Source organism: Salvelinus alpinus, chromosome 10 (genome assembly GCF_045679555.1).
Source record: "Salvelinus alpinus chromosome 10, SLU_Salpinus.1, whole genome shotgun sequence".
NCBI classification, from domain to species: Eukaryota; Metazoa; Chordata; class Actinopteri; order Salmoniformes; family Salmonidae; genus Salvelinus; species Salvelinus alpinus.
The window spans coordinates 50,206,453-50,226,210 of NC_092095.1; the positions used below are offsets into that span (position 1 = coordinate 50,206,453).

At 43.5% G+C, this 19,758-nt stretch overlaps 1 protein-coding gene and 1 long non-coding RNA gene across 3 annotated transcripts in view; one reads left to right on the forward strand and one right to left on the reverse strand.

The window, feature by feature from the left end:
- The window catches only part of LOC139532155 (double-stranded RNA-specific editase 1-like), a 59,252-nt gene extending 41,898 nt beyond the window's left edge, over nucleotides 1–17,354 (forward strand). For both annotated transcript variants that reach the window (XM_071329369.1, XM_071329371.1), the window contains 9 exons: nucleotides 7,715–7,789; nucleotides 9,817–10,790; nucleotides 11,878–11,992; nucleotides 12,283–12,451; nucleotides 12,614–12,768; nucleotides 12,847–13,015; nucleotides 13,917–14,098; nucleotides 15,449–15,627; nucleotides 15,821–17,354. In XM_071329369.1, coding sequence (XP_071185470.1) covers nucleotides 7,715–7,789; nucleotides 9,817–10,790; nucleotides 11,878–11,992; nucleotides 12,283–12,451; nucleotides 12,614–12,768; nucleotides 12,847–13,015; nucleotides 13,917–14,098; nucleotides 15,449–15,627; nucleotides 15,821–15,997 — 2,195 coding nt within the window. In that variant the 3' untranslated portion in view covers nucleotides 15,998–17,354. The remainder of the gene's footprint in view (nucleotides 1–7,714; nucleotides 7,790–9,816; nucleotides 10,791–11,877; nucleotides 11,993–12,282; nucleotides 12,452–12,613; nucleotides 12,769–12,846; nucleotides 13,016–13,916; nucleotides 14,099–15,448; nucleotides 15,628–15,820) is intronic.
- A 685-nt stretch (nucleotides 17,355–18,039) lies between these two features.
- LOC139532156 (uncharacterized) lies at nucleotides 18,040–19,102 on the reverse strand. The gene is made up of 2 exons (XR_011666514.1): nucleotides 18,950–19,102; nucleotides 18,040–18,536 (listed from the first exon to the last, which is right to left on the reverse strand). It is a non-coding gene; the product is annotated as an uncharacterized lncRNA (long non-coding RNA).
- Between the last annotated feature and the right edge of the window lie 656 nt (nucleotides 19,103–19,758).

Here is a 19,758-nt window from a genome sequence, read left to right on the forward strand (position 1 = left end):
CCTGAAAATTTGTGGGCAGAACTGAAAAAGCATGTGCAAGCAAGGAGGTCTACAAACCTGACTCAGTTACACCAGCTCTGTCAGGAGGAATGGGACAAAATTCACCCAATTTATTGTGGGAAGCTTGTGGAAGGCTACCCGAAATCTTTGACCCAAATTAAACAATTTAAAGGCAATGCTACCAAATACTAATTGAGTTTATGTAAACTTTTGACCCACTGGGAATGTGATGAAAGAAATAAAAGCTAAAATAAATAATTCTGTCTACTATTATTCTGACATTTCACATTCTTAAAATAAACTGACCTAAGACAGGGATTTTTTACTTGGATTAAATGTCAGGAATTGTGAAAAACTGAATTTAAATGTATTTGGCTAAGGTGTATGTAAACTTCCGACTTCAACTGTATGCTAGCTAAAGTTCTTACAAGAAAACTTCAATCATGTTTTTCATGTGAAACCTTTTAACATGAATGGCTAACAGAGGCTATACAGGCTGTGGATACAATCCAGTGTTGATATCTGTGAGCTTTGACAGTGAACAGAATGCCACTCCAAATCCTTGAAGTCTGTCTCCCTACTTCCCTTTTCTTCAAATGTGTGTACACAAACTCCCTCACAGATAGCTACATTTGTTGACATTTTCTCATTCCGCCCCAGCTAATTTCTGTCGCCCATTATCTTGGTGAGCGAATGACAACCTAAGCCTTGGTCTCCGTCAATCCAGCACACACAAAGCAAGCAGCCAGCATTTCCAGCGAGGCGCCAGGGCTCGGTGGTCTGATAACATTGTCAGTGCTAATGTTCGGGAGGACGGAGTTGAGTGGCGGCGGGGGTACAAGGCCACTTCTTGTCACGCGGAGAGACGAGATTACACTGTTCAGGCTGAGAGAGAGAGGCTGGTTTGGTTAACACAAAAGCCAGCTCTGGTCTTCGTACAACCAAAGCAGCTTAACAACAAGGCTTTCTTGTTTCTACTTGGTTCACTTATGTGATTTACTTACTATGATGTGCACCATTCACTGTTGTGTGCATAATTCTTGTGTGTCGTCCTACTAAGACTGTCTAAAACCAGGCTCATAGAAAACCCCCTGGGAACGCTGACTGCCATAAAGAATAAAGGAGTCATATGGTTAACAAAAGCACTCTGTATGTAGCACTGTGCAATACCATATGTGTCAAAGAAAGGAAGGTAAAGACCCTCTTCTCATCCCTGTCCACCAGCTCCTAGCACTAAGAGCAGCATACATATCCTCCTGATTTCCCTTCCTGGAATGTGCATTGACCACCCTGCTGATTCTGGTTGTTGTTGTTCCCCTACATGGAATATTAGCTCAGCTATGGCCCCTAGCAGTCTACAGCTATGTATGTGGCCTTGGAGAAATATAGCAATGGGCACATTACCACCCCATATGCTTATTGCTATGGTTCTGGCCAATTCAGTGGCCTGCTGTGCTGAGAGCTGTGCAGCACTAGCGCTGTCCATGGTGCTGACTGCTGACAAAGAGCTACTATATTCCTAATGAAACCTATTCTGGAGGCTATGGCCGCCATGGCCGCTGCCCTTCCTTTAATACCCATCTGGCTCCCTGCGCCTGGCCAATATGACTCTGACACATGTTGAGCCAACAGCCACGCAGTTGCCTCCAGCACCATGTTAGTGGAATAGGATGTGGTGCAGCTGGGTGGCTGTATGGGGTCTGGATGGATGATACCATTATAGCAAGGTTGGATATCACTAGCTACAGACACCTTGGTTCAGTGAGAGCTCATTTTGGCGCTGACACATGCTTCATCACTCAGAAAAACTGATCTGTTCATGCAGGGCCAAGGCAATATGAACCATCATAGACCTGGTGCTTCATTCAGCATTTGTCCACTTGAAAGTGAGAGCAAACCAAACAAACATGGCATTTATACAAAGTAATGAGTAAGACTGTAACTTAACCCAGACCTCCATTAATCTTCAGTGATGCAAATATGACACTTCCTTGACCTCTGACCCCTGTCATGGAAATGCCAGCGATTACCCACAAGGCCACTCTCCAGTAAGTGGCCGTCCAGTCACCACCCCCCACAGCCAGGAAAGCAAGGTCCCTAATCCTTAGCTAAGAGTGTCACAGTAAAAACCATCCTGTCAACGTTTGTTTCAGCCCAGAAAGCAGCGATGATAATTATCTGGTAATTCATTCATTCATACATTTCCTTCTTGGTGGATGACATGTAGAGTGGCAGTTTGGTGATTAACCTAACGTGAATAACAGCACCGTCGCGTCCCTTATCGTACTGGAAGGCAAGCGCTGGCAGCTTAAGGCGGCGGGGGGGGGGGGAAGTGATGACCCTCTGACAGGCAGGCAGGAAGGGGTAGGCGAAAGGGGTATAGGAAGAAATGTGAGCGATGTCATTTAATAGCTTAGACTCACTTCCCTTCATTGACTACAGCTCAGCGTTCAACACCATAGTACCCTCAAAGATCATCACTAAGCTAAGGATCCTGGCACTAAACACCTCCCTCTGCAACTGGATCCTGGACTTCCTGACGGGCCGCCCCCAGGTAGTGAGGGTAGGTAGCAACACATCTGCCACGCTGATCCTCAACACTGGATCCCCTCAGGGGTGCGTGCTCAGTCCCCTCCTGTACTCCCTGTTCACCCACGACTGCGTGGCCAGGCACGACTCCAACACCATCATTAAGTTTGCAGACGACACAACAGTGGTAGGCCTGATCACCGACAACGACGAGACAGCCTATAGGGAGGAGGTCAGAGACTTGGCCGGGTGGTGCCAGAATAACAACCTATCCCTCAGCGTATGATGATTGTGGACTACAGGAAAAGGAGGACCGAGTACGCCCCCATTTCTCATCGACGCGGCTGTAGTGGAGCAGGTTGAGAGCTTCAAGTTCCTTGGTGTCCACATCACCAACCAACTAGAATTGTCCAAGCACACCAAGACAGTCGTGAAGAGGGCACCACAAAGCCGATTCTCCCTCAGGAAACTAAAACGTTTTGGCATGGATCCTCAGATCCTCAAAAGGTTCTACAGCTGCAACATCGAGAGCATCCTGACTGGTTGCATCACTGCCTGGTACGGAAACTGCTCGGCCTCCGACCGCGAGGCACTACAGAGGGTAGTGCGTATGGCCCAGTACATCACTGCGGCTAAGCTTCCTGCCATCCAGGACCTCTACACCAGGCTGTGTCAGAGGAAGGCTCTAAAAATGGTCAAAGACCCCAGCTAACCCAGTCATAGACTGTTCTCTACTACCGCATGGCAAGCGGTACCGGAGCGCCAAGTCTAGGACCAAAAGGCTTCTCAACAGTTTTTACCCCCAAGCCATAAGACTCCCGGACAGGTAATCAAATGGCTACCCGGACTATTTGCATTGTGTCCCCCCCCCCCCCAACCCCTCTTTTACACTGCTGGTACTCTCTGTTTATCATATATGCATAGTCACTTTAACCATACCTACATGTACATACTACCTCAATTAGCCTGACTAACCGGTGCCTTTATATAGCCTCGCTACTGTTGTAGCCTCACTACTGTATATAGCCTCGCTACTGTTATTTTTCACTGTCTTTTTACTGTTGTTTTTTATTTCTTTACTTATTTATTGTTCACCTAACACCTATTTTTAACTTAAAAATTGCACTGTTGGTTAGTAAGCATTTCACTGTAAGGTCTACTACACCTGTTGTATTTGGCGCACGTGACAAATCAACTTTGATTTGATTTGACTCAATAAGGTGGCAGTTGCAGAAGCGCTGTCTTAAATGAATGGTTTCTATTATCTACTATTATCTACTCTGCTTTCAGACGACAACAACAACCGTGCCGTTTGCTCCCAAATAGTGTTTTCTTTTCTCATTGTCATTGAATGAGAAAAGTTGTAAAAAGCAAAAACTTTTCAGTTGGACATTTTTTTTGGACATTTTTTTTTTAATGTGTTCTATATCTAGTTGTGTCTGCACCCGCTTCTTCTTGAAAGTGTCATTACGGAAGTGATACGGAGTCTGTATTCCTCAATCACTCCGTCTGTAGTGGCTGGCCTGATTGGATAGATTCAGCAGGCTGCTTTTCTGTGGGAATGCTTATCAAATGCAACCGCTTCAAGACAACGGCACCAAAGAAATGCTTCTGCGGCAATCACAGATCACCTCCGTTCAATTCCCTCCATTTTCTCTCAGCTGGCAGGAGGACTTTGCATTTTGGTTGCTTTCGAGAGAGGCGACACCAATTATACTGTCCCGGTCTATGTGAAGTATTTACATCAAAATATTATTGTTTCTATTTGAAACCCTCAGTCATTTATCCCTCCCCCCCCCCCCAAATAAAGCTAGCGTGTCGAGATTACTCCAGTAGTGTTTTGAAATGGTATGTTTGAGCAATAGGTGCTGCTGTGGTCCTAGTTGGATATATCCACTCTCTGAAACTCTGAAAATGTGCATTTGAAAAAATCTGCTTCTTTTCGGGCCTATTTGCAATTGTCCTTTAATGGTCTCTCCCCTCTCTTCTGAAGAAGAGCTGTGTGGACAACACTGAGAGTTTCTGTAACCCGCCAATGCAATTGGTTTTCCCCCTCAGTGTTCCTATGAAGTTACTGCATCTCATTCTGTTGGCTACTCTTCCCTCCTACAGAAGTGCTATGTTGTTATCGCCACACCACAGACCACGGGGGGACAGAATACAAATCTAACACCCTATTTAATCCCACAGGGAGGAATGGAGAGAACAGACGACTATTTTTCCACATTTCTTGTCTTTGGTCAAGATAGATTGTGGAGATGAGTATTGGGAAAACGACAGTATGCCCGATACAATACAGCTTGTATTGACTGATGTATAAACTGTAGATTCAATCACTATTTAATTATATGATTTCCTCAGCAAACGAATATATGCAACAGCTTCCTTAATGCTCTGTGACCGTAGGGTTGATTGGCTAGAGAAATGCCCTGTGTAAAATGTAACAGTAGAGTTAGATTAGCTTAAGGCTGTTTCTCTGTTTTACAATTATTATATTGATTTACTCTCTCTCTCCTTTCTCCTCTTCTCCTCCCTCTCTCCCTGACTTTTCGCTCCGTCTGTTTGTGGGTTGATATAGTATCTGAGATTAACACCATGAGCGGTGGTTTCCTCCCGATGGCAAGGGTATATCGCTCGGCCTGTTGCTTCCTACAGTTGCTATCACTGTCATGCACATTTGTTCTGGTTACACTATTTTCAGATATCCGCTACTCCATTCCATCAGTGGGTTTCAATCTTATACGCTGTCGCGTTGATACTGTATTTTTAACATGGACATTTTTTCATGGCTGTCTGGGGAAATGTAATTGAGGTATTATATTTCTGGAGGACTTCCTGTGTATTCTGAAATTAACAACATAGGTACTGTATAGTGTGTGAACTTGCAGAATTTTCCAGAAGAGCTAGTTCAGGGGTTGCCAAACTTTTTTGTCCCACGACCCCATTTTCATATCAAAAAGTGTTTGCGACCCCACCAAGTTATGTAATCACTATGACAGTTCATTACAAATCAGTCTGATAGTACTTTTGACAATATTTCAATCTGAAGGAAGTGACTGAAATGCATCAGAAAGATCATCAGGCCATACTTTTGTATGATCTTCTGTGTAGAAAAGAACACATCTTTCTTTTCCCCGCTGTCTGATTTAGTGTCTGGTCCTGTCCATTCTGAGTCCTGTACGGCTTGTAGAGGGAAACAGAAGACAACTAAGTGTTCCTGAGAGTCTTATCTTTCAGCGATGGCGTCATAGTATTTTCTAGCTTAAACGGTTTAAAAGATAGAGCCACATTTGTCGGAAGGAAACAGGAACTTCTCTGTTGATTACGACTGCATCTAGCGGCTCTATGAACCAAGCGCAATTGAATTGAATTGATTTTATTTCAGTATGGGAAACGCTGAGCTAGTTGAAACCAAGGGATAATGGGACAGATATTAAAGTCACTAAAGACTGCCCAGACCTATATGGTCAGTCGGCATGGACAGGATTAGTCCAGATGCTGAATATGTACAGTACCAGTCAAAAGTTTGGACACACCTACTCATTCATTTGTGGAGTTTCTTTCCTTCTTAATGTGTTTGAGCCAATCGGTTGTGTGACAAGGCAGGGGTGGTATACAGAAGATAGCCCTATTTGGTAAAAGACCAAGAACAGCTCAAAGAAGCAAATAGAAACGACGGTCCATCATTACTTTAAGACATGAAGGTCAGTCAATGCGAAAAATTTCAAGAACTTTGAACGTTTCTTCAAGTGCAGTCGCAAAAAAACATCAAGCGCTACGATGAAACTGGCTCTCATGAGGACCACCACAGGAATGGAAGACCCAGAGTTATCTCTGCTGCAGAGGATAAGTTCATTAGAGTTACCAGCCTTGGAAATTGCAGCCCAAATAAATGCTTCACAGAGTTCAAGTAACAGACACATTTCAACATCAACTGTTCAGAGGAGACTGCGTGATTCAGGCCTTCATGATCGAATTGCTGCAAAGAAACCACTACTAAAGGACACCAATAAGAAGAAGAGACTTGCTTGGGCCAAGAAACATGAGCAATGAACATTAGACAGGTGAAAATCTGTCCTTTGGTCTGATGAGTCCAACTTTGAGATTTTTGGTTCCAACCGCCGTGTCTTTGTGAGACGCAGAGTAGGTGAATGGATGATCTCTACATGTGTGGTTCCCACCGTGAAGCATGGAGGAGGAGGTGTGATGGTGTGAGGGTGCTTTGCTGGTGACACTGTTAGGGATTTATTTAGAATTCAAGGCACACTTAACCAGCATGGCTACCACAGCATTCTGCAGCGATACGCTATCCCGTCTGGTTTGCGCTTAGTGGGACTATCATTTGTTTTTCAACAGGACAATGACCCAAAACACACCTGCAGGCTGTGTAAGGGCTATTTAACCAAGGAGAGTTATGGAGTGCTGCATCAAATGACCTGGCCTCCACTATCACCCGACTTCAACCCAATTGAGATGGTTTGGGATGAGTTGGACCGCAGAGTGAAGGAAAAGCAGCCAACAAGTGCTCAGCATATGTGGGAACAACTTCAAGACTGCTGGAAAAGCATTCCTCATGAAGCTGGTTGAGAGAATGCCAAGAGAGTGGAAAGCTGTCATCAAGGCACAGGGTGGCTACTTTGAAGAATCTAAAATCTAAAATATGTTTAACACTTTTTTTGGTTACTACATGATTCCATATGTGTTATTTCATAGTTTTGACATTATTCTACAATGTAGAAAATAGTAAAAATAAATAAAAACCCTTTTAACTGGTACTATATGTATAATATATACTCTAAGATTATCCTAGCGTCATACCCAAGAAGCGTCATACCCAAGAAGACTCAAGGCTCTAATCGCTGCCAAAGCTGCTTCAATAAAGTACTGAGTAAAGGGTCTGAATACTTATGTTAATGTGATACTTCAGTTTTTATTTGTAATACATTTGCAAAAAAAATCTAAACCTGTTTTTGCTATGTCATTGTGGGGTATTGTGTGTAGATTGATGAGAGAGAGAGAAAAAAATCTATCCATTTTAGAATAAGTCCGGAACGTAACAAAATGTGGAACAAAAAGTCAATTGGTCTGAATACTTTCCGAATGCGCTGTATAGCAGGATATGTCTTGATTCTTTTCTGATGGGTGTATATGTGTGTGTGTGTGTCTCTCTCTGTCTGCCTTACAGGTCGAGCTGGTGTGAAGCAGCCCCGTAACCAGCCGAGGTTCTTCACCATGGAGGGAGATGAAGAAGAGAGCATGAGTGAGTCCCCCCCCCCCATTTCACCACACCGGTCCCTCCACTTGCTGTCTTGTTGTTCCGCTTGTGAAGTGCTTACACACACTAATAGTAGAATATCCCTAGTTGTGCAAAACTATTTACTCGGTTATATGTTTTCAAGTTGGATACTGTTACCAATAACACCACATTATTGGAAGGAATCCAGGGAGGAGAATTGTAGGCCTATTAAATCTCCTCTTCCTGACTTGTTTGTGTAGGATTGACCTTGAGAACGTGCCATCAGACTGGGTTTCCTGGCTCAGGAGGGTAGGATCAGAGTTTAAATCTCACATTCAGGGGGGGATGAGGGGAACACTTATCTCCTGCGTTATTTCAGACCATTTTAAGAGACGGATTTGAAGCTTGACCCCCTGCTCCTCTTCTCAAAGCTCCTAAAACCCCACGGAGTACCTCCTCTAGGTTCTGGGAGCAGTTATAGTTCAGCCTTAAACTGCCTGCAACAAGCCTGGGAGGGTTATTGAGGAAAGGATGCTCTTTCTATAGTCAAAATACAGGGTTTGGCAACAACATTTCCCCCCCCCAATCCCAATGAGGCTTTCGCATGTTGTAAAGTACAGAGAGAGAGAGAGAGAGGGGCTGTATGTATCTATGCCCACAGTATGGAGCAGATGTTGAATTCAGTGCTTTGGCTGGCAGTGCTTTTTCCCCAGGAACATCATGCAGATCCCATTACACACTTGACAGTTATGATGTTAGGACATGTTATGTGTTAGGACAACCCTAATCCTCCCGCTTCCCTGTTACACCAAGCCCAACCCAGACGGGAGCTCACTTGGATTACTGTGTTGGTCAGGGACGTCCTCACTGCAGGGAGCGGTTGTTGGCGGGCAGACGTTGCCAAGGTTACTCAAGGGCTTTCTGGTGGATGTGTTTGTGTGTATGTGTGTCTGGGTCAGAACTGAGCATGGTTGGCGACGGACAGTGTTGTCGTGGCGCGGTCAATCACAATGCTCTGTTGTTCAAAAATCTCTTTCCCAACAGGGTTGTAATCACTACTCCCCTCCTGTTGCACAGCTGCATTGTGTTTTTTACATCGTTTATATTTTCTCTTGCATGCTTGTTTTTTACTTTACCACAACCACCAGCCTAGTCAGAAAATAAAATCTGATATATATATATATATACTCTGTAAACTTTGTTTCAGAAAATTATGATATACAGCTTGGTCCAGAGCTAAGTAAAATGAAAATAAAGTTATTATTTGAATACATTTTTGACTGCAGTGGTGCATGAAAATCCCAGAAAACACTTGTTTGTTTGTCTCTAGCACCTCCATTTTGGGAGGTGGCGATATCCTTATTTTGTCCCTCTTCTTTCCAAGCCCCTTGTCGCTACCTTCTTCTCTCCTCCTGCATTTTGTACAAGGATGTATTTAATCCCTGAGCACCGAAAGGAGTAACCTATCGAGCTTTTGCTGGAGGATGTTATAAATGAAAATTTACACCAAGTTCCATCAGCTTTATAATCAGGACGTGGCGATATGTGTTCCCTCAACCACAGCTACACCTAATTTATTGATACCATGATTAATACAAGCCTTACAGTTAAATTGGTCATGCAGTCCTTCACAGGACATTTCTAGAAGTTTTGAGCCCGTTCTTCAATAACACAGATGGATAGATTCACCCTGAAATGTTTAGACATTTTGGTGGGGTTACTTTTGTATTTACACTGTGTCTTTGGTAGTGCTTATTCTGAAAAATACAGAAATAAACTATGAAGATTTTCCTCAGAAATCTGTCCTTTCATCAAGTTTCTTTCAGGCCCCCCTTTGATTGTATTGAAGGTTCATGTTGATACTAATATTACTGTGTATTTAACATACACTGTTTTCTGTAATGACTACTTATGACTCTTTGAAAATCTAACATACAAAGGAACACAGATCACTTGTCCAGTTACAAAGAGAGATAAAGGAATCTATAAATTTTACATTTACAAGATCCTGCAACGAAGGCGTTGTAAGTTACTCTTTCTGGGCACCGCAGGTTCCAGCAGCACCGACGTTAAGGAAAACCGCAATCTGGACAACGTGGTCTCCTCCTCCAAGGAGGGGTTGGGGGGTGAGGGGGCAGCTCACCTCCCTAATGGGGGCAGTGCAGGTTGTGGAGGGGGCAGGAAGCGTCCCTTAGAAGAGGGTAATAACGGGCATCACAATAACAAGTACAGGCCCAAGAAGCGTAAGAAAATGCCCGGGCCCATTCTGCCCAAAAATGCCCTGATGCAGCTGAATGAGATCAAGCCTGGACTGCAGTACAAGCTGCTGTCACAGACCGGTCCGGTCCACGCGCCCGTGTTTGTCATGACTGTCGAGGTCAATGGGCAGCTGTTCGAGGGCTCCGGCCCCACCAAGAAGAAGGCTAAGCTCAACTCGGCTGAGAAGGCTCTGCGGTCGTTCGTTCAGTTCCCCAACGCCTCCGAGGCGCACATGGCAATGGGTCGGACGCTAACGGTCAACACAGACTTTACCTCCGACCAGGCTGACTTCCCGGACATGTTGTTTAATGGGTTTGAGACCCCGGCCCCTCCGGAGGAGTCCTTCTACCTGGGCTCTAACGGTACCAATGGCTCCTTCAGCACCCTGGGACTAGTAGAGTACCCCCTGCTAGCGAACTCAGGTACTACCGGCCTGAGTCAGTCCTCGTTAGGCCTACCACCCACCCCCTCCGTCCCAGCCTTTGTCTCCCCCGCTATTGCCAAGAACCCTGTCATGATCCTCAACGAACTACGACCCGGGCTAAAGTACGACTTTGTGTCAGAGAGTGGAGAGAGCCACGCCAAGAACTTTGCCATGTCCGTGGTGGTGGACACACAGACGTTCCAAGGCTCAGGGCGCAATAAGAAGTTGGCCAAGGCCCGGGCGGCGCAGGCTGCTCTCTCTGCCCTCTTTAACATGCAACTGGACCAGACGCCGTCCAGACAGCCCATACCCAGAGAGGGCCTGCAACTGCACCTGCCCCAGGTAAGAACTACTACTGCCGACACCACGTTCAATTAGGAGACTGTTGGATGACATGCTTGTTTCATTTGGTTATTTGAAAAGTTTTACTTTGAATGTATGGCACAGAATAATAGCACATAGTAAACTCATAACGCAGGACAAACTCCCTCTCCCCATCAAAAGTCTTGTGGAGCAGTAGAACAATTGTAGTAGTATGCAGAGACTCTTCTTTTCTCTATTTGGGTGGTTTAACCCCATGAAATAAGAGAGCAATGGTCAGATATGTCCGTTTGGTTCATCCTGCATTGCAGGCAGTATTCAGTGTTCACTTCCTATGAACTATTCTCAGTTTAATTGACTTAATGGTTTAACCAGCTCATTATAAGCCTCTGACAGGGCTTAATTGAAAAGGAGACGAGGCTTTGAGAGACAGTGGTGCATTACAGCCTTGAACGTTCCACGTTGCATTGTGTACACTCAAATCTATTTACACGTCCCTTAATCCCGTACCCCTAATCCCTCCTGCCTGAGATAACGACTGACGAGGCAAGGTAAATTAAACTGTAATCTTAATTAACATCAGCTCCTGAATGCTATTCAAACATACCTATTGATTAGACAAGCTGCCTGCTCCGTTGGCCTGTTTTCGAGCAGATCAGTCAATGAAGCGGATGGATGATTTGCGTTGCGGCGTTTAAGCTCCCTGGTGTCTTGTCTGTCACTCATCCCTATCTAAACCCTTTTATCTGCAGTTGGTATGTCTGATCCCTGAAGAAGTAGGCACCGCTAATCTATTATACTGCACTAGCCTGTCTTCTGTTCTGCTACCTGAGCTTCAGTTTGAGAAAGCAGTGTCTCTTTGGGGTACCCTGGGTTGTCATTGCCTCTGTGGTTTCTAATGTACACATTCATGTAGATTTTCAATTGATCATAGATGTTTCATCAGAGCTATATGATAAGCCAGAAGGGGATCGTCATAACGTTTGAACTTCCCCAGGAACGTTCTATTCTGTCTGGGTTTAGTCTCTGGTTTTAAGGCCTGGGTTTTTCGTCTGATGTTATGATGCAGAACCTCGGTATCTCATGCTCTGCTCGGTGTTTATTTCAGGTTCTAGCTGACGCTGTGTCCGGTCTGGTAGTTGACAAGTTCAGTGAGCTGACGGATAACTTCACATCCCCTCACGCGCGACGGAAAGTCCTAGCAGGCATTGTCATGACAACAGGTACTGTTAGAATAACTTTCTTTTTTTTACTTCAACCTGATTGTTCATCTCTGACTCTGTCAAATCGAGAGCCCCGCTGGTTCTGAATGGATCACAACGGGGGGTTTCATTAGACACTAATCACAAAAGATGTTTGTGTAATTTACATTGTAAATTAGGTATCAATTCACATTTCCTAGCTGATTTTATCACTGCATCATGAAACAAGAGGAACAAATTATATACTGTATTCAGTAGACTATGTCGTTTTATATACCATTTTTGTCTCACAATCCACACATCCCACCCAGGCACCGATGTCAAGGAGGCACAAGTGATCTGTGTTTCCACGGGGACCAAGTGTATAAACGGCGAGTACATGAGCGACCGCGGCCTGGCTTTGAACGACTGCCATGCTGAGATCATTGCTCGTCGTTCCCTCCTTAGGTACCTGTACGCACAGCTGGAGCACTTCCTCAGGTAAGTCACTGTAACCACGGAGACTGGGTTAGTAGAAACTGACTGGTCAACAAAAAAATGACATTTTACCGGAAGAAACAAATGCCAATGTAGAGAAACGGTTACCCTTTTCATACCACGCGTCTCTGTCTGTCTGTCTGTCCGTCCGTCCGTCTGCCATAGTAACATCAGAGAGGAGCAGCAGAAGTCGATATTCACGAGGTGTGAGAACAAGCAGGGCTTCCGTCTGAAGGACAACGTGCAGTTCCACCTGTACATCAGCACGTCGCCCTGCGGAGACGCACGCATCTTCTCACCCCACGAGGCTGCCTTTGAGGGTGAGACTTCTCCCTAGGTGGCTCTTCTTCTTCATTTTAAAAATGCTTCTTCTTATTTCCTTTCCATTTCATCCACAGATCAGGGAGACAGGCACCCTAACAGGAAGGCTCGTGGTCAGCTGAGGACCAAGATAGAGTCTGGGGAGGGGACCATCCCTGTGAAAGTCAGTAACACCATCCAGACCTGGGACGGGGTACTGCAGGGAGAGAGGCTGCTCACCATGTCCTGCAGTGACAAGATCGCCAGGTCTGTCTCTCTCTTTGACACCACTCCTTATTACTATGTTTACAGTTTAGCAACCAGTCAAACTGTAACCATACAGCAGGTGTCCAGTCATTTCCATGGAATGAAGAATTTACATGTGATATTCATAAAAACAACAAAAATGTAAATCTACCATTTACGCCATTATTGTGAACTTTGTCCGACTTTTCACAAGTCAGAGATAGCCGCGAAGGCTTTTGCTTGAGCAAATCACATGGACAGAAAAAGCCCAGAGAACAAGCCTTGAAGGAACAATCTAACAAACTTTACTGAGATCTAAAGTGTGTAATCAACAATATTGTTCATGATTACACACCTGCGGATTGACGAGCTGTTACAGTTCCTAGGGCACTCCCAGCAGGGATGCCATTTCCGTGGAGATTAATCAAAGGGCTAATCACGGCTCTAGCATAATCACACCTGTAGCACTGCTCTGTTGGCAGAGTGATACACAAGTGATTGGGACTTGAGTGAGGGTAGCTAGCCTGAGGAATGCACTAATCAGAATCATTTGAATAGCATCTGACTCCAGGAAATAAACACCCTTCATCACTAAAAGTGGAGCTTAATGTTCGAAAAATGGGAACTGTCCAACTGAGAGGCTATTACATATTATTTTCTTCAACCCAGGTTGCATTATCAGGTGGAGAAAAACCGGGTACAAGTAGACATTTTCAAATTCAACCTCTGCGTTCAGATTGATCAAAATGTCCAGGGTAGAATCCCGAAATGTCAAGAGTTTTTAAAACTTAGACTTGGGTCTTATTCATATCTTGCGCTCAGGAACATCTGTGCTTTGTGGTGGTGAGGCTCAAAAGGTCATGTGACTCATAAAGCAGTGCCTCCCTATGAACACCACTTCTCACTGCCGCCCTTCTCTCAGGTGGAACGTAGTAGGGATCCAGGGCTCTCTGATGTGTTACTTCACAGAGCCCGTCTACTTCTCCAGCATCATCCTGGGCAGCTTGTACCACGCAGACCACCTCTCCAGAGCCATGTACCAGAGGATCGCTGACATTGAGGACCTGCCTCAGACGTTCAACCTCAACCGGCCACTTCTGAGCGGTAAGGGGTCTGGCTGTCGTCCTACTCATCCCACATCCTGCTCCCACTTAGTTTATATCAGACAACAGCCCCTGGATTGTCCTGAAAACCACACAGTACCAATCAAAAGATTGGACGCACCTACTAGTTCAAGGGTTTTTCTTTATTTGTTCTATTTTCTACATTGTAGAATAATAGTGAAGACATCAAACCTATGAAAGAACACATATGGAATCATATGGCCCTTACACTCCCTGGAGGTGTATGGCCCTTACACTCCCTGTTGAAAAACAAATGATAGTCCCACTAAGCGCAAACCAGATGGGATGGCATATTGCTGCAGAATGCTGTGGTAGCCATGCTGGTTAAGTCTGCCTAGAATTCTAAATATATTGCTGACAGTGTCACCAGCAAAGCACCCCCATACCATCACACCTCCTCCTCCATGCTTCACGGTGGGAACTACACATGCAGAGATCATCCGTTCACCTACTCTGTGTCTCACAAAGAAATGGTGGTTGGAACCAAAAATCTCAAATTTGGACTCATCAGACCAAAGGACAGATTTCCACCTGTCTAATGTCCATTGCTTGTGAATTTTGGCCCAAGCAAGTCTCTTGTCCTTTAGTAGTGGTTTCTTTGCAGCAATTCGACCACGAGGGCCTGATTCATGCAGTCTCCTCTGAACAGTTGATGTTGAGATGTGTCTGTTACTTAAACTCTGTGAAGCATTTATTTGCGCTGCCATTTCTGAGGCTGGTAACTCTAATGAATTTATCCTCTGCAGCAGAGGTACTGTAACTCTTCCTTTCCTGTGGCGGTCCTCATGAGAACCAGTTTCATCGTAGCGCTTGAGGGTTTTTGTGTCTGCACTGAAATTTTCCACATTGACTGACCGTCAAAGTACTGATGGACTGTCATTTCTCTTTGCTTATTTGAGCTGTTCTTGCCATAATATTGACTTGGTCTTTTATCAAATAGGGCTATCTTCTGTAGACCACCCCTACCTTGTTACTGATTGGTTCAAACGCATTAAGAAGGAAAGAAATTCCACAAAATAACTTTTAACAAGGCACACCTTTTAATTGAAATGCATTCCAGGTGACTACCTCAAGAAGCTGGTTGAGAGATTGCCAAGAATGTGCAAAGCTGTCATCAAGGCACAGGGTGGCTACTTTGAAGGATCTCAAATATAAAATTACTACATGATTCCATGTGTTATTTCATAGTTTTGATGTCTTCACTATTCTACAATGCATAAAATAGTACAAATTAAGAATAACCCTTGAATGAGTAGGTGTGTCCAAACTTTTGACTGGTGCTGTATATCTCACAAAGGAATCTTTTTACGTCACTTTCTCTTCTCTGCAGGAATAAGCAACGCAGAAGCACGGCAACCGGGTAAAGCTCCTAACTTCAGTGTGAACTGGGCTGTGGGAGACCAGGGGTTGGAGGTTATCAACGCCATGACAGGCAAGGACGACTTGGGACGGCCCTCGAGGCTCTGCAAGCACGCCCTCTACAGCCGCTGGGTGCGCCTATACTGCAAGGTAGGCTACTTATTAACCCGCACAACAGCTTATATACTCTCAGGTGGCTGTTGCTGTGCGTGGCTGGGTCGTTGAGACTTATTATGTTCCAAGAACTCCATTTAAAAGGTCTGTTTGTTCACTTGATTGTTGAATCATTTCTTACTGTGTTATATTCTTGTCCAATTAAAACCTCTCTCTTCCTGCTTTTTAGCTTTCACAGACTCTGAGAATCAAAGGTGCCAAACCCAGCTTGTACCATGACGCCAAACAGGCAGCGTTGGAGTACCATGCTGCCAAGCAGACTCTGACCAAGGAATTCCACAAGGCAGGACTGGGAGCCTGGGTCAAGAAGCCTATCGAACAGGACCAGTTCTCACTTCAGTCCTGAGTGGGTTGTTTTCATAGAAATAGAATGACTATGTTGTTCTAAAATGTGTATGGTTGTTGTCACGGGAGGAAGAGGAGGCTCAGATGAAGATACTACTCCTACCAGCTGTTTCGACTTTATTTGTTCTGTGTGTGGATGACGCTCACCCAACCCCTTGTTCCCTCTCCTGATCACTCCACTTTTCACCGTTGAGACATTGAATTTGGTTGAATTTTGTCTTGTTGTTTTTCCTCATTGACTCACTGTAAAGACTTGTTTTCATTATTGTTCGCGTCAACAGAACGATTGTTATTGATGTTTTGTTAGTTTAATGTTGTTTATTCCACTTACACTAGTAACCTAACACGTGACATACGACAGCTGTACAACTGGAAACCTGGGATTTTTTTAACGGATTTTGTTGATTACATTTTATAAATCAATACATGCAAAAATCAACTGAAATCAGTTGGCTATCTACAGACAAACCTTGTCTACACTCACTGTATGATTATGCCAAATATATAGAAAGCGTTCAAGCTCACCTCCCAGTAGTGGTCATACCAATAACTATTTTGCTGTTTTTTTCCTAAGTATTAGTGTTGTGCCCGTTCCTCTTGTCTTGAAGGCTTATGTCCTCTCTTGCACTTTTCATGTGCAGTCTTTTCTTCGTTTCTGCTGTGAGTGCAATCCTTTACATCTGTCTGAGGACGATATGTTTGTTTGTTTTTGAATAGTGGTAGATACGTGTGTTTTTTGATTCCAAGAATTTGATTGAGAATGCTTTCTGATAATGACATGTTTTATCTAAATCTATCTGAAGTCGGTCCTAATTAACTTCTGAAAAATATTTGATTCCTTTTTCCCTTTACAGTGAATGACGTAAATTATACTAAAGTGCATATGGCCTTTGAAACGTACATTTCTATGGAAAGATATTCTTGCAGCGCGGTTATTTGCTATGCAATTGCAGAATGGCTCACACTCTTGTGGTTGCCAGACGGATGCAGTGGACTTTGTGTACTGCTTTTTATTTGAACACACAGACAACATTTTGCTATCATCATGTAGCATTTGTTGGGCGCTTGACAAAAAACGACTGAAATTATTTTAGCTCATATTTAGCCATGAGTGTTGAGGTAACTTGAGCTAATTTTCTTTGTCTGTCATCATAAGCCTTACCTCACCAAAGACGATTTTTATTTGCTTTTTGTTTCTTTAATCTGTAATGTTTGTTTGAACAAAGTTTCTGGTCACTTCATTTTGATTACTGTGTTTTATACTGCTCAATGTCATCTCTTTGGACTATTTATTTGAAATGAATTGAAATGGATCCCTGTGTTAATGTAGCAATTTAAAAGTATGAAACTGTAGATCATTTTGACCTGTTCTGTGTCGTTTTTAACAATGAACATGTTACCAAAAAAAGAAAATATACCCAAACTGTATTTCTAACAGGCTCGGAAATGTTAATGTACAGTACTTTATCTAAGTATACTCATTGGAATCAGACAACTCCCGTGAAAAAGCCCATTTTGTAATTTTCCCCCTTCTGTGTTGTCATACTTCTCATTCGCACCTGGCATGTTTTCTTATTTGTTTATTTTGAATAGAGTTGTAAGAATCCACAAGAATCAAGGCAATTGCAGTTTTTGAAAGGGGACCAAGCACAACTTGTGATGTTAAAAAAAAAAAAAAAAAACTTGAACTGCATCAGTAGTGAATGGCTGGTTAACCATTGTGAATAACTTTTGATCACTCCCTCCCAACCTTTGGGTGTTCTGAGGGGTCTGCTCTACGTATGTTTGCTTTCTCTGACCAAGTTGTGAGCGTTGACTGTGAACTTTGACCGGGTCTTTTGCCGTCCTGTAATGGTTCATGCACCGTTTGATTGATGTGCCCAGTCCACTGTAGTCTCTAGAATAAGGGCCCTAATGCATGAGCTCTCGCTATAAAGCATGAGGAAAAAATTAAATAAAACAAACCAGATAAACAAAAATCATACATGTAGAAAATGAGAAAAGACCTATAAATGAGAAATATAATAAATGGTAACATAGGTAGATGTTGTATATAGTTGTCTTTATTTCATACACTATTTGCTGCCAAGTTCACTGCATTAAGTCATTTCTTATTTTATACAAAAAAAAGAAATTATATTGACAATACAATACTTTTAAAAAATGTGACAGAAATGTATGAAAAGTAAAAAGTGGCACTATGATGATTTTATAGAAAATAGTGTAATAGCAATGGTGTTAACACAATGCTAGGCAGCTGCTCTGTTTGCATTAAAGTAACTGTCCAGTGAAAATCAAACTTTAAAAGCTTATATTCTGTTTGCTCAAACCCAAATAATGTTGTTGACTCATCCTTTACTTGTAGTTGTGGACAAATAATACATTTGAGAAAACCCACTCAGTTAAACCCCATCTCAAAAAATGCTTGAAATTTGCTTGGAGAATGATATCATCCTCCTTGGCCGGGACAGGCCTGTCTGTGATTGGGTCCAGCAGCTTTTTCCTTTTTACCCCCAAATTCTTTGGTGGGGAGAAGGAGTCTATGGGAGGGCGCACAAGCGGCTAGTGTTAGCAAACAGGACAAAGCCTATACAACTATCTCGCCAGTCACTTCTATTTCAAATGTTGTGGTTTGTAAGAGTTGGCCTGCTGGCAGTTTGGAAACAGTAAGCTAGCATGCTAACGTTAGCTATCGAGACTAACTTAGCTAGCTGACTAGCCAACAAGAAAGTTAGCCAAAGTATATCCTCCACACAACAACCATATCGCCATTCCCTTATATTTTAAATCCTGTGGTTTGTAGTTAAAAGTTGGATGCCAAGAGGAATCCTAGTTTGCTGTGATTGACTGATATATGTAGCAGCATAACTGCTGCTAGCTAATTTACAGTAGCGCCTAGAAACGACAAACAAAAATACAGGAATAGTGAAAGCAATGGACGGAAACGACTCACGCTTGTAAAATAATCACTCTGCATTTATTGCTGTTATAGTAAAGTGACCTAGTAGTTCCATCATGTTTCCAAATCCTGAACATTCATACTAGCTATTTGGGGGGAAAGGGTTAGCCCTGCTAGGCTGTGTGCAGCCCTGCCCCATGTGGATTTGGTAGCTACTTTTTATTTCCAAGTGTATGCTTTTTTTTTGTTGTCGCCCCAAACCACTCTGTTGTTTCCACTCAGGCCAAGCAGGGGCACATAGAAAATCTGCTTTTTAACATCCTTATTTATAATTGAATTCATATTTTAATTAAAGGTGGACTCGGCGATATGACATAGATGCAGAAAGTAAACTGCATAGTGGGTCAATTTCTGCAACAACTAAGAGCGTTAAAGCGCGAGGCTCAATTTCTCCGCTGTTTTGGTCCTGTGGCTACCACGTAATACACAGTGTGAAGCGAACCCGTGCACAAGCGCAGATACTGTGTGAGAGCGAAGTGTTGCATCTCGCTCATTTCAATATCTCCAGTGCTGCTTGTGGCAACGTCATTTCATTGAGTCTACCTTTAATTTTAGGTAAATATTTCATAGAAACCTGGAACGCATGACAGAGACTTTAGATGTTATCTGGACAATCCCTAACACTATCTCCACATGAGGTGGTGCAGGGATGTTACTTTGTGTCATATCAGCCTCTTGCACCTGTGCTACATGAGAGCCAGATAATCTCCGTGTGGATTACCTGTACTTTCTGCCTCAACAGGGAGCAAAACAAACAGAAAATAGAGCGAGAGAGACCTCAGTAATCAGGTTCCATGCCAATT